The following is a 17,772-nucleotide window of genomic DNA, read 5'->3' as shown; positions in this document are numbered from 1 at the left end:
GTTCGACTCGAACTCGAAGATCATGCCTAGTCAAGATGCTGTCATGCAAGCACAGCCACAAAGAAGAACATTCTGCTGGAAGGAGGACAACACTGTACTCCATGAGCAATGAATTTTATTTACATACAAGAACCACTAACAGGTAATGCAAAAATTAGCTAGGTAGGGGAGACGTTCCTCTTTAAAGCGGAGTTCCGCTCAAAAATGTAACTTCCGCTGTCCGGATTCCCCCCCCCTCCGGTGTCACATTTTGCACTTTTCGGGGGGGGGGGGGGGGAGCAGATACCGGTCTAATACAGGTATTGGCTCCCACTTCTGGCAATAGATCGCCACAGAATGCGCTGCCATCTATGACATGCCCGGCCCCTCCTTCGCCCTCCCACCCGCCACTGTCTTCTGGGAGACACACAGGTCCCAGAAGACAGCAGGGACCAGTCAGGATGCACAGCGCGACTCACGCATGCGTAGTATGGAACAAGGCTGTGAAGCCGCAAGGTTTCACTTCCTGAATCCCTTACTGAAGATGCCGGCGCCTCCACCCAGGAGCCGAGGGACGGGTCGGCTTCAGGTGAGGACATCCCGGGCGCCCTGGACAGGTAAGTGTCCATATTTTAAAAGTCCGCAGCTGCAGTATTTGTAGCTGCAGACTTTTATTTTTTTCGGCGGAATTCCGCTTTAAGTAAAATAAACACAAAAGAATAGAAAACAGAAACGTAATGTATCGACCTTTATCAGGGAGGCTTTGCAGTAAAATATATGTAACACCAATCAACGAACTCTCATATAAGTTTTAGGATGTTAATGTGATTTCAGAAGCAATTTGCAATATTAACCGCTTGCCGACCAGCCACCGCAATTGTACTGCGGCAACATGGCTCGGCTGCGCTAATCGCCGTTATGTTACGTCGCTCCCTCCGATGTGCGGGTGCGCCCGCAGCTCGCTCATGGTCTTGATGACCGCCGGGCTCCCACGATCGCTCATAACAGGGTGAAAAACGGGATCTCTGTGTGTAAACACAGAGGTCCCGGTTCTCTGAGGGTAGAAGTGACAGATCATCTGTTCATACAAAGTATGAACAGCGATCTGTCATCTCCCCTAGTCAGTCCCATCCCCCTTCAGTTAGAACACACACTAGGGAACACAATTAACCCCTTGATCGCCCCCTAGTGTTAACCCCTTCATTGCCAGTGAAATTTTTACAGTAATCAATGCATTTTTATAGCACTGATCGCTGTATTAATGCCAATGGTCCCAAAAATGTGTCAAAAGTGTCCGATGTGTCCGCCATAATGTCGCAGTCACAATAAAAATCGCAGATCGCAGCCATTACTAGTAAAAAAAAAAATAATAATAAAAATGCAATAAATCTATCCCCTATTTTGTATATGCTATAACTTTTGCACAAACCAATCAATATGCGCTTATTGCGATTTTTATTACCAAAAATATGTAGAAGAATACATATCGGCCTAAACTGAGAAAAAATTTGCTTTTTTAAAAAAACATGGGGATATTTATTATAGCAAAAAGTACAAAATATATTTTTTTTTCTTCAGCTCTGGGGCACACGTCACCGAAGCCCCACTTCCGTTGTGATTGGAATGTTCTGAGGTGAGGCAGAACGGCGGCCTGTCTATGTAAACAAGTCAGATCGCTGTTCTGCCAGAGGAGAAAGTGGAGATCTTGTGTTTCTGCTCAGCAGAAACACTGATCTCTTTTTTCCTTAAATCAGTTAGGAAGCACCCCCTAGGGACACACTTAAAGCGGAGCTCCACCCTATTTTTATAACATTAGCTCATTCAGATCGCAGTAATGTAATGACATAAAAACTGACCTTTTTTTTTTTCCAACAGTACCTGTGTTTTGCAGATGTTCCTCTCTGCTTCCTTTCTGTCTGTTCTGCGGATATGGGCGGGTATTGTGCGGCTATTTCGTCATTTCCTTTCAGCCGCACTGGCTCCTGGGAGCTTGTGTCATTGTTCCCAGGAGTCATTGCGGAGGCAAAGAATGCGGAGCAAAGAATGCTGGTAGCTTAGCATCAAGGGAACAAGGAAGTAAATGCTTGTGGGCTTTACATGCCCACAAGCAAGATGAAAACGGCCGGACAGATTTTATATAAGTTGATCTTTACAATGAAAGCGGACATCGGGCAAGCTCAATCTCCAAAACAGTGAGTTTGCAAGTGTCAATGTTTGATTGTGTTAGTGTTTGCAAAAAAAAAACCCAGTGGAGCTCCGCTTTAACCCTTTGATCGCCCCTGATGTTAACCCCTTCCCTGCCAGTGTCATTAGTACAGTGACAGTGTATATTGTTTAGCACTGATCACTGTAATAATGTCACTGGTCCCCAAAAAGTGTCAAAAGTGTCAGTTAGGTGTCCGATTTGTCCTGATCTCTGCCATTACTAATAAAAAATTCCATAAAAAACAGGCCATAGTTTGTAGACGCTGTGCAAAACAATCAATATATGCTTATTGGGATTTTCTTTACCAAAAATATGTAGCAGAATACATATTGACCAAAATTGATGAAGAAATTCGATTTTTTAAATTTTTTTAATGGGTATGTTTTATAGCAGAACGTAAAAAATATTGTTTTATTTTTCAAAATTGTCAGTCTTTTTTTTACTTATAGCACAAAAGAAAAACTGCAGAGATGATCAAATACCACCAAAAGAAAGCTCTATTTGTGGGAAAAAAAGGACGTCACTTTTGTTTGGGTACAACATCGCACGACAGCGCAATTGTCAGTTAAAGCGACGCAGTGCCGAATCGCAAAAAAGCTCTCTGGTCAGGAAGGGGGTAAAATCATCCAGGGCTGAATCGGTTAATAACTTGAAAGTTCTTGCTCAGACGCCTCCTGTTACAGGGTGACAATGCTCTGTCTCTCAATTGTGTAGTTACCTTTTCACACAGGCTTCTAATCGATCAGGACTGGATCAATACATTCCTCCTCCTGTTTCTTCTTGTTGGAGGCCCCCATTTTTCTGAAGCTCAGAGCCCCTGTGCAGCAGTAAATTCTGAGGCTGTTAGCTGATCGGCCTCTAGTGGCTCTAATTTTTGGCACAGTGCCAAGAATAGAGGACAACTGAGCATGTGCAGAGCAGGGTGAGACAGTGCCTTACTGGTTTTTAAAAACACTCAGGAAATCCTTCAATTGCTAACAGCAACAAAATACAAGAAATTGGGAATTCAGTTTTCAAGTTTTCCCAACTTCTTGTATTTTGTTGCTGTTAATTTTCCCAATTTCTTGTATTTTGTTGCCGTTAGTTTCCCAATTTCTTCTGTTTTGTTGCTTTTAGTTTTCCCAATTTCTTCTGTTTTGTTGCTTTTAGTTTTCTCAATTTCTTCTGTTTTGTTGCTTTTAGTTTTCTCAATTTCTTCTGTTTTGTTGCTTTTAGTTTTCCCAATTTCTCCTGTTTTGTTGCTTTTAGTTTTCCCAATTTCTTGTATTTTGTTGCTTTTAGTTTTCCCAATTTCTTGTATTTTGTTACTGTTAGTTTTCCCAATTTCCCAATTTCTTGTATTTTGTTGCTGTCAGTTTTCCCAATCTCCCAATTTCTTGTATTTTGTTGCTCTTAGCAAATGAAGGCCTGAGTATTTTTTTACCTACACTTTGTGGTATAGTGTGAATTCCTTATAAATGCCCCTTATACAATATATACCGTATTATAATGCCTATACAGTATACATATAAATGGTAAGCCTGTGCAGGGCTCATGCTCACATTGCTATTGCTGTATGTTTTGTTATGCAACTACCTGTACCTGTTGTAATAAATATGTTATAAATCTGTACCACGTGTATTTTTCACCTTCATATTTTCTAAGGGTGCTTGAGGGGCTTGTGGCACCATGTAAAAAAAAACCTTGATAGTAATTATAAAGGGACGAAGATCTGAAGTTCTTACCTTCCATCCTGGTGGACAGGTGCACTCTCCATTGATCTGGTCACAGATGCCTCCACTCTGGCAGGGGCAGTTCTCTGGGCAATGAAACGTGGATGGTTGAGCCTCCATACATCTAATCTCACAACTAAAGGAGACAAAAACACATGTTTATTTTAATGTCCAATTCCACTTGAGTTATATTTTATATACATCTCTGTTTTGTGGCCTCTGTGGTTTCCGTGGTCTCAACTTTCCCAAGGGCTACAGTGGTGAGATGATCCCACTTGAATTCTTAGTTTTGCCCAATTGCCACAGTTGTTACAAAACCAACCAAAGTGAATGTATTGTGGTTTGTATATATTTTTTTCTTTATATTGAGCAGAAATTTTAAGAAAATAATTGAAATATATATTTCTTTGGACGGAGATATATGATACCATAAATATTAACATTTCTCTTTTTGAGCCAACTGGTGAGCTTTTCAGCACTGTTTTCTGGGGGCTGATTAGCCTGTCTATTAAAAGCCTATTGTTCACCAAGTTTAATAGCTCAAGCTGAAATTTACACAAGTTGGAAGAGTAATTCTTCCCTCATTGGACAGCTCAGCTGGTGCTAATAGAGACAGGCAATCTGTCTTAAAGGAGATTTGCGTTATGTGGAGATGCATTTTTCATTTATTTGGTGTTTTTTTGCAAAAAATGTCATAGATATAAAACACATTGATTTAACATCCTGTAAACATATATAATTTGAAAAAGTACTCAAAAAAATGCATTTTACGCTTAATAAAGGTTTTTAAAAATAATCATGGCATCCTGCTACAAAAAAGGCTGAATGTCACTAGTCAGCTGCATTTGAAATCTGCTTGCAAAGGTTCTACTCGCAGATAGCAAATGTAAATATATCTATTTTTTGAATGGAGATAAAAGATCCTGTATTAAAAAACTAGCACATTTGGGAAGAAATTGTGGAGGACGACGGGGTGTGTGTACAGTGTATATATCCCTCTAAGTCTGGATTTAGGGGAACCTATCCTCCCTCCATTAATTAAATACCATTGGTTAGTGCATAACCAATCAGCAGTGCTGATTTTAATATCACTATGACTGAATTTAATTCAGCAGTTGATTATACTTTAGAATTACCAGACAAGAGGGGAACACAATTACCAATGTTATTTAACCACTTCAGCCCCGGAAGATTTTACCCCCTTCCTGACCAGAGCACTTTTTACAATTTGGCACTGCGTTGCTTTAACTGACAATTGCGCAGCCGTTCTACGCTGTACCCAAACTAAATTTGCTTTCTTTTTTCCACCACAACTAGAGATTTCTTTTGGTGGTATTTGATCATCTCTGTGGGTTTTTTTTTTTTTTTGTGCTATGAACAAAAAAAGACCGACAACTTTGAAAAAAAAAAAAAAATTTTTTAACTTTCTGCTATAATAATTATCCCCAAAAATATATAAAAAAAATTTCTTTCCCAGTTTAGGCCGATATGAATTCTTCTACATATTTTTGGTTAAAAAAATCGCAATAAGTGTATATTGATTGTCTACAAAATAGGGGATAAATTTATGGCATGTTTATTTTTATTTTTTTTTATTAGTAATGGCGGTGATCTGCGATTTTTAACAACACAGAAGTTCTCAAAAAAGATCACTTATCTGACTTATCTGGTGCTTAGGGAAATATGCTAATAAAGTGGAAGAGCGGCTGCTATAGTAAAAACACATATTTCTTAAAAGGAAGCAATCAAAATTGCAATTAAGATAAAATAAATGAAAAAATAGTCTTTCAAACTTCAGCAGCGCTAGAGGTTTTGCATAAAAGCTTGATAGTCTGTAAATCCAGCTGAAACTGAAATTCAAACACAGTCTTTTGCATATAACAGTTCATATGTGATTCATCAGCTGTTTAAAACGTTCGGCCATCGATACATCTAGTGCTTATGCTCCCTCTAGGAATAGCACTCACCAGAAAAAAGATCAATCAAAGCCTCATAGTATATGTGGGGTGGCTACGATCGCTGTAGCTATAGCAAGCCATGTGGTACAGATGAGGTGTACCACATGGCTTGCTATACAGATCATTGGCTCTGTTTTCTCCCCGGGAACCACCATGGATGTGCAGTGTATTGCTGTCTCCCAGGGGCACGCTGGAGTATTTGTATCCTGAATATGCAGCGATGGGATTGTATTGAGCCTTCAGCATTGCTGATACTAAATCCAGGATCTAATTGATGCATCCGGTGCTGGCCTTCCTCCCTCTAATGGCTGCTCCTATAATTAGTAATACTGTTTACATGCCCCTGCTGAGATATTGAGCTATATCCAATATACTTTCTAACTGCTGATTGAACTTTCTCATATTACCATGACTTGCATGATTTTGCATTTCAATTTAAGATAGAGAGACATATTCCCTTCTCTGTCTCATCTGTGAACCTTGGCCGTGTCCTGAGGAAGCCTAACGGCAAAACGCGTAGACATACAAGGGCTCACTGCACAATAATCATAGATGCTATATGTTACAACTGTCATTTTGTTTTTTAGATATTTGTATTTTTCAATAAATTTATATTTTATATATCTTCTCCACTGTTTCTTAGCCTAAAAAGTCTGCCTCCCTGGGTAATACTCAGTACTACCTTATGTTGAACCACCACGGACGATCACAGCTCTCTGACAGGTGGTGAGATTAACAGAACCGAATGCACCGTGCTACCATTCATTGGATGCCTTTTTTTACCAGTTGTTTGTAAGTTTAATGTATTAAGGGAAGGGGGTCTTTTGGATAATAAAAAGTTTTACAGTTTTACACTATGAGGCTTCCTCTCTCCTTCTTTGACTGAGTATCATGGAAAACTTTCAGCTGATTGGATCCTGGTGAATCAGAAGACGTGACTGTCTGTTTCCATATCGGCTGATCGTGTACCGAGGATAAGATGGATGTTTGCCTGGCAGCGATCGTAGCCACCCCACATATACTATGAGGCTTTGATTGATCTTTTTTCTGGTGAGTTCAGTTCCTAGAGGGAGCATAAGCACTAGATGTATCGATGGTCGGACGTTTTAAACAGCTGATGAATCACATATGAACTGTTATATGCAAAAGACTGTGTTTGAATTTCGGTTTCAGCTGGATTTACAGACTACCAAGCTTTTATGCAAAACCTCTAGCACTGCTGAAGTTTGAAAGACTATTTTTTAAATTTATTTCATCTTAATTGTAGCTTTGATTGCTTCCTTTTTAGAAAAGATCTGCAATTTGTATCGGGACTGCGACATTGCACCGGACAGATCGGACACTTTTGACACTATTTTGGGACCTTTGACATTTATGCAGCGATCAGAGCTAAAAACAGCCACTGACTATTCTATAAATGTCACTGGCAGGGAAAGGGTTAAATACTAGGAGGCGATCAAGGGGTTAAGCGTGTTCTAACTGTAGATGGATGGGCTACCACTGACATGACAGAGATCGATGTTCCCGATGACAGGGAACAGAAGATCTCTGTCATGTTACTAGGCAGAACAGGGAAATGCCTTGTTTACATAGGCAGGTCCCCCGCTCTGCCTCTCCTCGCTGTGATCGCGGGCCGCCACCGGACATCGAGTCTGCGGGCGGTGCGTGCGCGCCCACTATCCTGCTTTTGTGGACTGATGTATGGGTACGTCAGTTTGCGCAGGAGTGCCATTCTGGCGATGTATATCGGCGTGAGCTGGTTGGCAAGTGGCTAAATTGGAAATAAACTCTCTCAGTCAACATTGAGTATTTTTAATCCTCATGCCTCTAGTATTAGTAAATAGATAGGAAAGTATATTATTTTTCTTGTTTTAAATATTTTTTTTTTACATTTCTTCAATAAGGTGGGAACATAGAATGTGGTGGTGAAAGATCTCAAGAAACAGGAACCAAGACATAATGCAGATATACTGTATATTTGCCAAAGTATATTGTACATGTCAAGTTAAGAACTAAAAAACACAACTAAAAAATTTGAGCATACTCACTAAGGACCGGTGTACCCTTCTGGACAAAGACAGGTTCCATTCTGAGGGTCACAGCTGGCTCCATTCTTACACTGGCAGTTCAGTAAACAGTTTGCTCCGTAGGTGCCTGGTTCACAGGGCTTCTCACAGAAGGGTTCCTTGTATCCCGGAGGGCAGATGCAGGAGCCCGAAATGGCATCACAAATCCCATTGTTTAGGCAAGGACAGGAATAGTTACATATGGGTCCCCACAGATGCGGGTCGCAAGCTGGAAATATAAAAGATTACAGCAAATTGATGAAGCAGCTGAATTGTAATTGCAGCACCCTCCTAATTAGGTTGCTTGTAGTATTGAGACAAATTTAGTTTTTGGCTCCTCTGTAGCCAGTGGAGGGAAGTTTCATGCTTTTGACTGTTCTAGGTTCTGCGGGTTGTAGGTTCTACTGCTTCCCCTGTTAAGTTCCAGAATTTAGTGGGTTGGAAGAGGTAGACTCTCAACTAGCATATTTATACAGCCTCAGCCAATTTTTGGTAGGAAGAGTAAACAGTAGGGGGCTGAGGTGTGTATGAATTGGCTAGGGCCTGGAAGAGCAGGGTCCTTGTCCTGTGGGAGAAGACCCCAGCCTGAGGGCTGTGGCCCGCTGGGTCACTTAGCTGAAGTTTAGAGAAGGCCATCCAGGGTCCCAGCTCAAGGAGAGCTGGAGGACCCACGTCCAAAGTTCCTGGGATCAGTTTGCAGGAAGTCCGCAGAGAGCCTGATCTGGAGGAACACAGTAGAGAAGCTGTCTGGTACTGCAGGAAACCATTCAAGCACCCAGGACACAGTGAGTATAAGCCTGAAGTAGATCCTAGGGACTGTCCTCGTTAAATCTTGAAGAGACTGCCCCAGACTTGCTGGCTCAGATTTGCTCTTGCATTGGAGTCCCCTGAGCCATAGTTCACTCATCACTAGCCTCAAGAGGGATTTCACCCAGAAAAGAGACAGCCATAGTCAGAGAGTGTCCCCTATTACGTTTGCACTAAATATGTAGCATCCCAAGGCTTACCCCACACCCTAACCAAGTTCTTCAAGCAAAATATCTCAAAAAGACACCTCCAGCCTGGTTCTTGTATAGAGAAAGACTGGGAAACTGTGTCTGGCTGTGGGACCCGTCAGGGGTCTGTGAGCTACATTTATTATGATCCATAGTCTTCCAAAGCCTTTTTCAAAATATGTTTCAAGAGAAAACAGCTTTCGTTGGACTGAACTATTAAACATACATTTAATGTATTATATCTAGACCCAACAACAAATATGTAATATATTGCAGTTAACCAATCCTTAGATGTGTTGGCTACATTCATTCTCTTTTTTAGGATTTTGTTTATTTTATTTTTACCATGGGATCCTGGTAGTAACACGTTTCCTGTCGTAGGGTTACCACGCTCACTCATTGTACTGTATCTATGGAGGGGCAGGGTTGTCACCCTTGGAACTGGAAGTGTGTTAGGACTAAAGGACATATTCCCCTCCCTCTCTATAACATGGGGAGGAGGGGTTTATAGTCCAAGGTGCAACCTGGGAACAATGTTGACTGATAAGAGCACAACATAGACAGAGAGCACAGATAGTCACCAGCTCACAAGATTTCCTACAGAAACAAAAGGCCTTTTTGTGCACATTTTTTCATATAATGCACATTTGTCACCAAGCACGCATTGAGAATCCCTGCTCCTTAAAATGATGGGAGGGAGGCAGAAATATATACAGTGGGGAAAATAATTATGTAATCCCCTGCAGATGTTATAAGTTTGCCCACTTACAAAGAAATGAAGGGTCTATAATTGTTATCATAGCTGTATTTTAAATGATAGAGATAGAATATCAACCAAAAATCCAGAAAAAAACACATGATACAAATATTATAAATTGAGTTGCAGTTCAGTGAGTAACATAATTATTTGCTCCCCAAGCAAAACATGACCAAGTACTTGACTTGGTGGAGAAACCCTTGTTGGCAATCACAGAGGTAAGACGTTTCCTATAGTTAGTGGCCAGGTTAGCACACATCTCAGGAGTGATTTTGGTCCACTCTTTTTTACAGATCTTCTCTAAATCTTGGTTGTCACTTGGCAACTCGAAGTTTCAGCTCTCTTCATACATTTTCTATAGAATTAAGGTCTGGAGACTGGCTAGGCTACTCCATGATCCTAATGTGCTTCTTCTTGAGCCACTCCTTTGTTGCCTTGGCGATATGTCTTTGGTCCTTGTCATGCTGAAAAATACATCCACTACCCATCTTCAGTTATCTGGTTGAGGGAAGAAGTTTCTCATCCAAGATTTTACAATACATTGCTCCATCCATTGGAACCTCAATGTGGCAAAGTCGGTCTGTACCTTTAGCAGAGAAACAGCCCCAAACCACAATGTTTCCACCTCCGTGCTTGACTGTAGGGATGGTGTTCTTAGGTCATAGTCAGCATTTTTCTTCCTCCAAACACGGCAAGTCCCCATCCTCAAGAAAAGGGTAGAAATGTCATCAGAACACCAAGGATTCCTCAGAAATATCCAAAGCTTTATTCACCTGGTCACACGGTTGACATATGGCAACGTTTCGGGGGGCCCCTTCATCAGGTAAGTGACTCTCCTTAAGAAGGCACATGTACAGTCAGGCCAATGAACGTCTAAATGATTCAGAGAAGGATTGGGAGAAAGCGCTGTGGTCAGATGAGACCAAAATTGAGCTCTTTGGCAATAACTTGACTTGCGTGTTTGGAGGAAGAAAAATGTTGATTATGACCCTAAGAACACCATCCCTGCAGTCAAGCACTAAGGTGGTAACATCATGCTTTGGGGCTTTCTCTCTGCTAAATGTACATGCCAACTTTGGATGAAGACCCTTTTCCCTCAGCCAGATGGGTCGTGGATGGGTCTTCCAGCATGACATTGACCCAAAACATACCACCAATGCAAAAAAGGAGTGGCTCAAGAATAAGCACATTAAGGTCATTGAGTGGCCTAGTCAGTCTCCAGACCTTAATTCTATAGAAAATGTATAGAGGGAGCTGAAATTTTGAGTTGTCAAGAGACAGTCAAAGAACCTTAAGGATTTAGAGAAGATCTGTAAAAACGAGTGGACCAAAATCCCTCCTGAAATGTGTGCAAACCTGGTCACCAACTACAAGAAACGTTTTACCTCTGTGCTTGCCAACAAGGGTTTCTCCGCCAAGTCATGTTTTGCTTGGGGATCAACTACCTATTTTACTCGCTGAACTGTGACTTAATTTTTAGCATTTGTTTTATGTGTTTTTTTCTAGATCTTTGGTTGATATTATGTCTCAATCATTTAAAATACACCTATGATAAAAATTATAGACTCTTCATTTTTTTGTAAGTGGGCAAACCTATAAAATCTGCATGGGATCAAATAATTATTTTCCCTACTGTAGGTAGGCATGGAGAAAAGAGATAGAAAAGGGTGTCACCAGTATAGTTCTGTTCACTTTTAGTATGAAAATTGCCTACCTTTTTATGCTGTTCTACCAATGATACAGCAGGGATAAATGGATTACCAGTACATGTGCTTGACTTTTTTCAGCGAAGGCCAAGACAAGGCATATGTAGAAAAGCAATTGAGGAGAAAAGTCTCTTGTATCTCTTCTGCATTACCCCAGCTGTAACACTGACAGCTCAGTCCTGCAGATTACATTGGTAGAGTGTGACCTTTTTACAATTTTTTTTACACAATTTGTTCACGTTATTAACCCTTAACCAGTGAACCCCAATTGTTTTTTATGAACTCATTCACCCTCCCTACTATTAGCATACAAAAATGAACAAATATAAATTTAGTTTGTATCACCGAATCAAAAAAAAACAAAAAAACGCTTGTACCAGAAACATCATTATTTTTTATGACGGACTCATCAAAGATAACAATTTGAACTTTTAATGAGTTACAAACTACTTTAGTTCTCAGATGGAAGAACACATTTTTCGTTACAATAATGTAAATGGAAACCTGGCTGTGTTTCAAAAACATTTTCATCCTAAAACACATTGGTTTAACCATATCACAACTTCCTCCATACTCATCGTGCATGAAGATCTTGTCCCAGCACTGTATGCAACAGTTTGGAGTTCCCTTTGAACCAGTCCTTTGCCGGAGCCTTTTTGTGCCCTTTTTCACCATAAGTGCCAGAACATTTATTTCTCAATGGAATAACCTCAATTCCACAACTCTGGCACAGATCAAGCTTTAATTTGGTCGCACATTTTGATACATACATTTTTATTTTTAGGTTTCTCGTGGAAAAGTTAAAAAAGCAATTTTTCCCAATGCTACTTTTACATAATTTCTTTTAATTGCAGACATTTACCCCAAACAGGACCAGAGTTAGACTTTTTTATCCTCTAGGCCAGCTACCTTTAGCTGGCCCCCTATCCCCAACAATAGCTTTGCTTGCTGTCCCCCAACACAAACAAAAATGCGCCTGCAGAGAAACAGTTGGTGTGATATTGACATAACCAAAAACATGTTCACTAAAAAACAATCTCACCAAGCCGAAAACATGGTCGCCCTGTGATGTGAACAAAAAGACAGACAAAGGGGGAGATTTACTAAAACTGGTGCACACAAAATCTGGTGCAGATGTGTATAGTAACCAATCAGCTTCCTGGTTTATTGTCAAACCATAATTGAACAAGCTAAAATGGATTGGTTACCATGCACGGCTGCACCAGGTTCTGTGTGCATTCGTTTTAGTAAATTAAAGAGTCAATCTCCCCAAAGAGTCAATCTCCCTGATTAAGAACGCACTGGGTGAAATGCGGTACCATGGGACAATATGCAGGTGAGGACTCTTTGCATGACTGTGATGGTCAAAAAAAGTTTTGCAATGGCAGCAAAGTGTGATCCTGTTCTGACTTGGTGGGAGTGAGATGGAGAAGAGCTGAGCTCCCTTCAGTGTGCACCTGGTATGCACAGCACAGAACCGGGTAGGATAAAGTGATGCGTTGGATCGGCACCTTTCTTTTGGATTCTCAGAAACACAATGTTTCTGTACATACAGGGTTCTGCCCCCCCGCAGAGCAGGACGGGAGGTTGTGAGAGCAGGCATACCTAGAACTCTGAAGAAGAGGGGACACCCTCGAAACGTGTCAGATGCTTTTGGACTATACATCCCACCATTATTACTGGCCAGCTAATCCTGCTGGATAATGCAATTGATGGATTTTACACTATATGCTTGACTCATTACTCGTTAAAGTGTTGCGAAGGTAATGCGCAAAGCTGGTGTGCCCCCTGTTCTTTTTTCCTTTTTAGAGTTTCTCCTGGGTTCCCCCTGACCTGTTATGTGTGGCAGCACAGCTGACGTGGTGGTTTGATTAGTAAAGACTATTTCATTCCATTCTTTCTGATCTACCACACGGCTATTTCTCAAGTGCAGGAGTTTTTGGTTTTTCTTTATTTTGATACCTAGAAATGAAGCTGGGCCACTGTTGGGTAAGGGTAGGAGCTTTGCCCCAAACTCTGTGAGTCCATAAGTAAAAGTATCTAATATAGGCAAGAAATAAGTATACTGCTGAGAGAAGAGAGACCTAGAAAGAAAAAGGCAAACCAAGACAAAAACAAAATCATACAACAACTTATGACCAGCAAGAAAAATGAGGCGGAAAAAAAAGAAGCCGGCTTTACATAAAAGAACTTGGAATGCTTTGTGTGCCACTCAAGCTCACTGAAACCCTGTATGGATCTCAAGTATCCGTCACTGGGAGTGCAGCCACGGGAAGGAGCTTGTTTCAGCTCCTACAATCACTGGCAATAAAGAAATCGCGCATCCATGGCCTGGTCATAGTCTAGGCCAGTGATGGCGAACCTTGGCACGCCAGATGTTTTGGAACTACATTTCCAATAATGCTCAACTACACTGCAGAGTGCATGAGCCTCATGGGAAATGTAGTTCCAAAACATCTGGGGTGTCAAGGTTCGCCATCACTGGTCTAGGCTGAGGTTGCCATTCATACACCCAGTACAGGGACAACATGGATGTGCGGATTCAGGGAGTCTTTACTTTACTTTACATAAAAGAACACCAGCTCAGATTGCATTTGAAAAAGTGCAAGAGAAAAGACAAATGGAAAGAATTTTGAAGAAAGCTTCAAAAACACACAAACAAAGAGTTGAGGACTTTAATCGTCACCTGGACACACTGACACACACATATGACATTCCAAGTTAGCTGGACAAATAAGATGTTATTTTGTTATGTAACTTCTATGTTGTATTTACTTCTTTTTACCATTTGTATCTTAGAATCCATGTAAATAAAAGAAAACTTGAGATTTAAAAAAAAGTATCTAGTATAAATTTGAAGGGCCTGGTGGCCGCTGGTGGCCCTGGCACCCTAGGACATGTGGCCTAGAGAGAAATTTGTCCATAACCCCAAAGTATGATGGACAAAGCCTTCTAATCAAAAGACTATCACATAAGAGACTTTTATTAAACATAGTAAAATGGTAAAGCTCAAAGCAAAATTTTGCATTTTTACTTAGGAAAACGTTTTACCTTTTTATGTTACATCACAAAACACACTATAAAAAAATAATATATTTGTGCAAATTATGAGCATAAATATACTTTCCACAAGTTTGCAATCACTATCACATAAAAGAATGATATTCTGTCAGCAGAACACAATAGCGCTTAGGGAGGAATTCCCCTGTCAACACTGACTGTGATGATAGGGGAAATCAAGTGTTGCAGGAAAGAAAATTGCATTGTATGGCCTACCTAATTTTGGCTTTATAAGTAATTGGCAGTCACTTGACAGGATCATTTGATTTTTCCTGTTTTATACCTCTATGGGCAATATTGTAACTTATCAACCAAAGGACATGCATTGCCTTTTTTCTCGGACCGTTCCTGATTACAGTAGTACTCATTTCAATTGCATTCGTCTGTAATAATATTGAAGTCATGTTTGTTTAGTTAAGACTCATGCCGTTACTGATTTTATTTACCATATACTGGGATATCAGATGATGTGGCTCTTGCAGAATGGGCTTAAGTGTTATTCTGAGAACATATTTATTTACTGATCTAAAACGATCCTTATGTGAAGAGTCATTCCCAGGGGAGAACTGTGCCTGGGAATATTCAGAGAGATGCCTGTCCTAGTCACAGGTTCAAACCCTCCCTCCTTCTTCTCCCAGCACCATTCAACCAATAGCAATGTACACTATATTACCAAAAGTATCGGGACGCCTGCCTTTACACGTACATGAACTTTAATGACATCCCAGTCTTAGTCCGTAGGGTTCAATATTGAGCTGGCCCACCCTTTGCAGCTAGAAATATCCTTAACTATTCTGTGAAGGCTGTCCACAAGGTTTAGGAGTGTGTCTATAGGAATTTTTGACCATTCTTCCAGAAGTGCATTTGTTAGGTCAGGCACTGATGTTGGACAAGAAGGCCTGGCTCGCAGTCTGCGCTCTAATTCATCCCAAAGGTGTTCTATCGGGTCGATGTCAGGACTTTGTTCCCACAAAGTTGGGAGCATGAAATGGTCCAAAATGTTTTGGTATGCTGATGCCTTAAGAATTCTCTTCACCGGAACTAAGGGGGCAAGTACAACACCTGAAAAACAACCTCACTCCATAATCCACCCTCCACCAAATGATTTAGACCAGTGCACAAAGCAAGGTCCATAAAGACATGGATGAGCAAGTTTTGGGGTAGAGAAACTTAACTGGCCTGCCCAAGGGTGGGACAACTCAATAACCCTACGGACTAAGACTGGGATGCCATTAAATGAGTTAAAGGATCACTAATAAAGATAATTTTTTTTTTTAAATAACAAACATGTTATACTTACCTTCACTGTGCAGCTCATTTTGCACAGAGTGGCCCCAAACCTGGTCTTCTGGGGTCCCTCGGCGGCTGTCTCAGCTCCCCCCCACAAGGACTTAACACCTTCATGCGAGCTCCCTCGCATGGTGTTGAGTGCTTGCGGGCGCGCTCCTGTTATACAGCCGGGGGCCATAGCCGCTCACTGTATCACTCAGCCCCACCCCCCGGCGCTCCGCATCATTGGATGTGATTGACAGCGGCGTGAGCCAATGGCTGCGCTGCTTTCAGTCCATCCACTGTAACCAGTCAACGGCCAGGCTGAGCGGCGAAGAGGATTTCGGGGACGAGCGCGGGACTTTTGAGGGGTCAGGTAAGTAAAATGGGGGGGGCTGGGGGGGGGGGTATTGTTGTATGTTTTTTTACCTTAATGCATAGAATGCATTAAGGTGAAAAAACTTTTACCTTTACAACCCCTTTAAAGTTCATGTGCGTGTAAAGGCAAGTGTCCCAATACTTTTGGTAATATAGTGTGTAAAGCTTCTGACACTACTGTAATTAGTAATATTTGGGTTTATAGGTTTTAATTGACATTTTTTCCATCAGTAAAAGCTACATTTTCTCACAGTGTAGGAAAAATACAAGGCAGAATTTGTAGAAGTTGCATGTAGTTGTATCAACTTTTGCATCAAAACTACTGTATTCATTATAGAAGTTGCCATATTTCCTAGAATGGGAATTCTTTTTGTGTTTATTATACATATAAGCATATACAATAGTATGATACAATTACTCACCACTGGAGCAGTCTTTTCCTCGCCAGCCCGGCTCACACTGGCATTGATTGGGTGCCACGCATCGGCCGTGCACACACTCTCCACTGCAGTGCGCTGCAACACAAAAGACCATGTCAAGCCTTTGCACAAATTGAAATTTCAACCTTACCAACCCATATGAGGGAATGTAATATGAGATCTATCGTTGAACTATCGCTTCCATGAATCAAAAACACTCCATGTATTGAGGAAGCAGACCTTTCATTCATCACCCCTCCTCCATTCATTGAGGTGTTTAATTTATTCATAAACGATCTGGAGAATGGGATAAACAGGATTGGTCCCAGGACAGAACCCTGGGGGACCCCACTTTCCACACCTGACCATTCTAAGTATTCCCCATTGATCACTACCCTTTGGACTCACCCCTGTAGCCAGTTTTCAATCCAGGTACTCACACTATGGTCCATGCCTACAGACCTTAGTTTATACAGAAAACGTTTGTGGGGAACTGTAAATTGCAAAATCTAGATACACCACGTCCACAGCCCTTCCTTTATCTAGATGGCAGCTCACTTCTTCATAGAAGGTTAATAGATTGGTCTGGCAAGAACAATTCTTCATGAATCCATGCTGATTACTGCTAATGGTACCGTTTTCATTACTAAAATCATGTATATAGTCCCTTATCATCCCCTCCAATAGCTTGCAGACTATTGATGTTAAGCTAACTGGCCTGTAGTTCCCAGGGCTATATCTCAGCCCTTTTTTAAATACTGATGCTACGTTGGCTTTTCTCCAATCAGCTGGTACCATTCCAGTTAGTAAACTGTCCAAAAAAAATTAGGAACAATGGTCTGGCTATCACTTGACTAAGTTCCTTAAGGACCCTCGGGTGTAAGCGATCTGGTCCCGGTGACTTATTTATGTTCTGTTTTTCAAGTCTATTTAGAAATTTGTCCTCTGTTAGCAATGAGAGTGCTTCCTGTGACATGCTATAAAAATTAACATTACCGTCCTGGTTACTGTATCCCCCCCATTTCCCCTGTGAAGTCTGAGGAGAAGAATATATTCAAAACCTTCGCCATCTCTCCGTCTATTGTAACCAGATTCCCTTCATCATCCTTTATAGGGCAATATGTACTGGCATCCCTTTCTTACTATTTATATACTTGAATAATTTCTTGGGATTTCTTTTACTCTCCCACCACCCTGATTTCACCCTTACATTTCTTATTGCATTCTTTGTAAAGTTGGAATGCTGACAATGACCCCTCAGCTTTGT

The 17,772-nt window shown here is 41.0% G+C and overlaps 1 protein-coding gene across 2 annotated transcripts in view; it reads right to left on the bottom strand.

Moving 5' to 3' along the window:
* LOC141117810 (uncharacterized) overlaps nt 1-17,772 on the bottom strand; it is a 192,907-nt gene that overhangs the window by 63,295 nt on the left and 111,840 nt on the right. For both annotated transcript variants that reach the window (XM_073610841.1, XM_073610840.1), the window contains exons 5-7: nt 16,509-16,601; nt 7,904-8,150; nt 3,910-4,033 (exon numbers count right to left, since the gene is read on the bottom strand). In XM_073610841.1, coding sequence (XP_073466942.1) covers nt 3,910-4,033; nt 7,904-8,150; nt 16,509-16,601 — 464 coding nt within the window. The remainder of the gene's footprint in view (nt 1-3,909; nt 4,034-7,903; nt 8,151-16,508; nt 16,602-17,772) is intronic.

Source organism: Aquarana catesbeiana, linkage group LG13 (assembly GCF_042186555.1).
Source record: "Aquarana catesbeiana isolate 2022-GZ linkage group LG13, ASM4218655v1, whole genome shotgun sequence".
NCBI classification, from domain to species: domain Eukaryota; kingdom Metazoa; phylum Chordata; class Amphibia; order Anura; family Ranidae; genus Aquarana; species Aquarana catesbeiana.
Note: the sequence above shows the minus strand (reverse complement) of the source record. Positions and strands in the feature narration are given on the sequence as shown.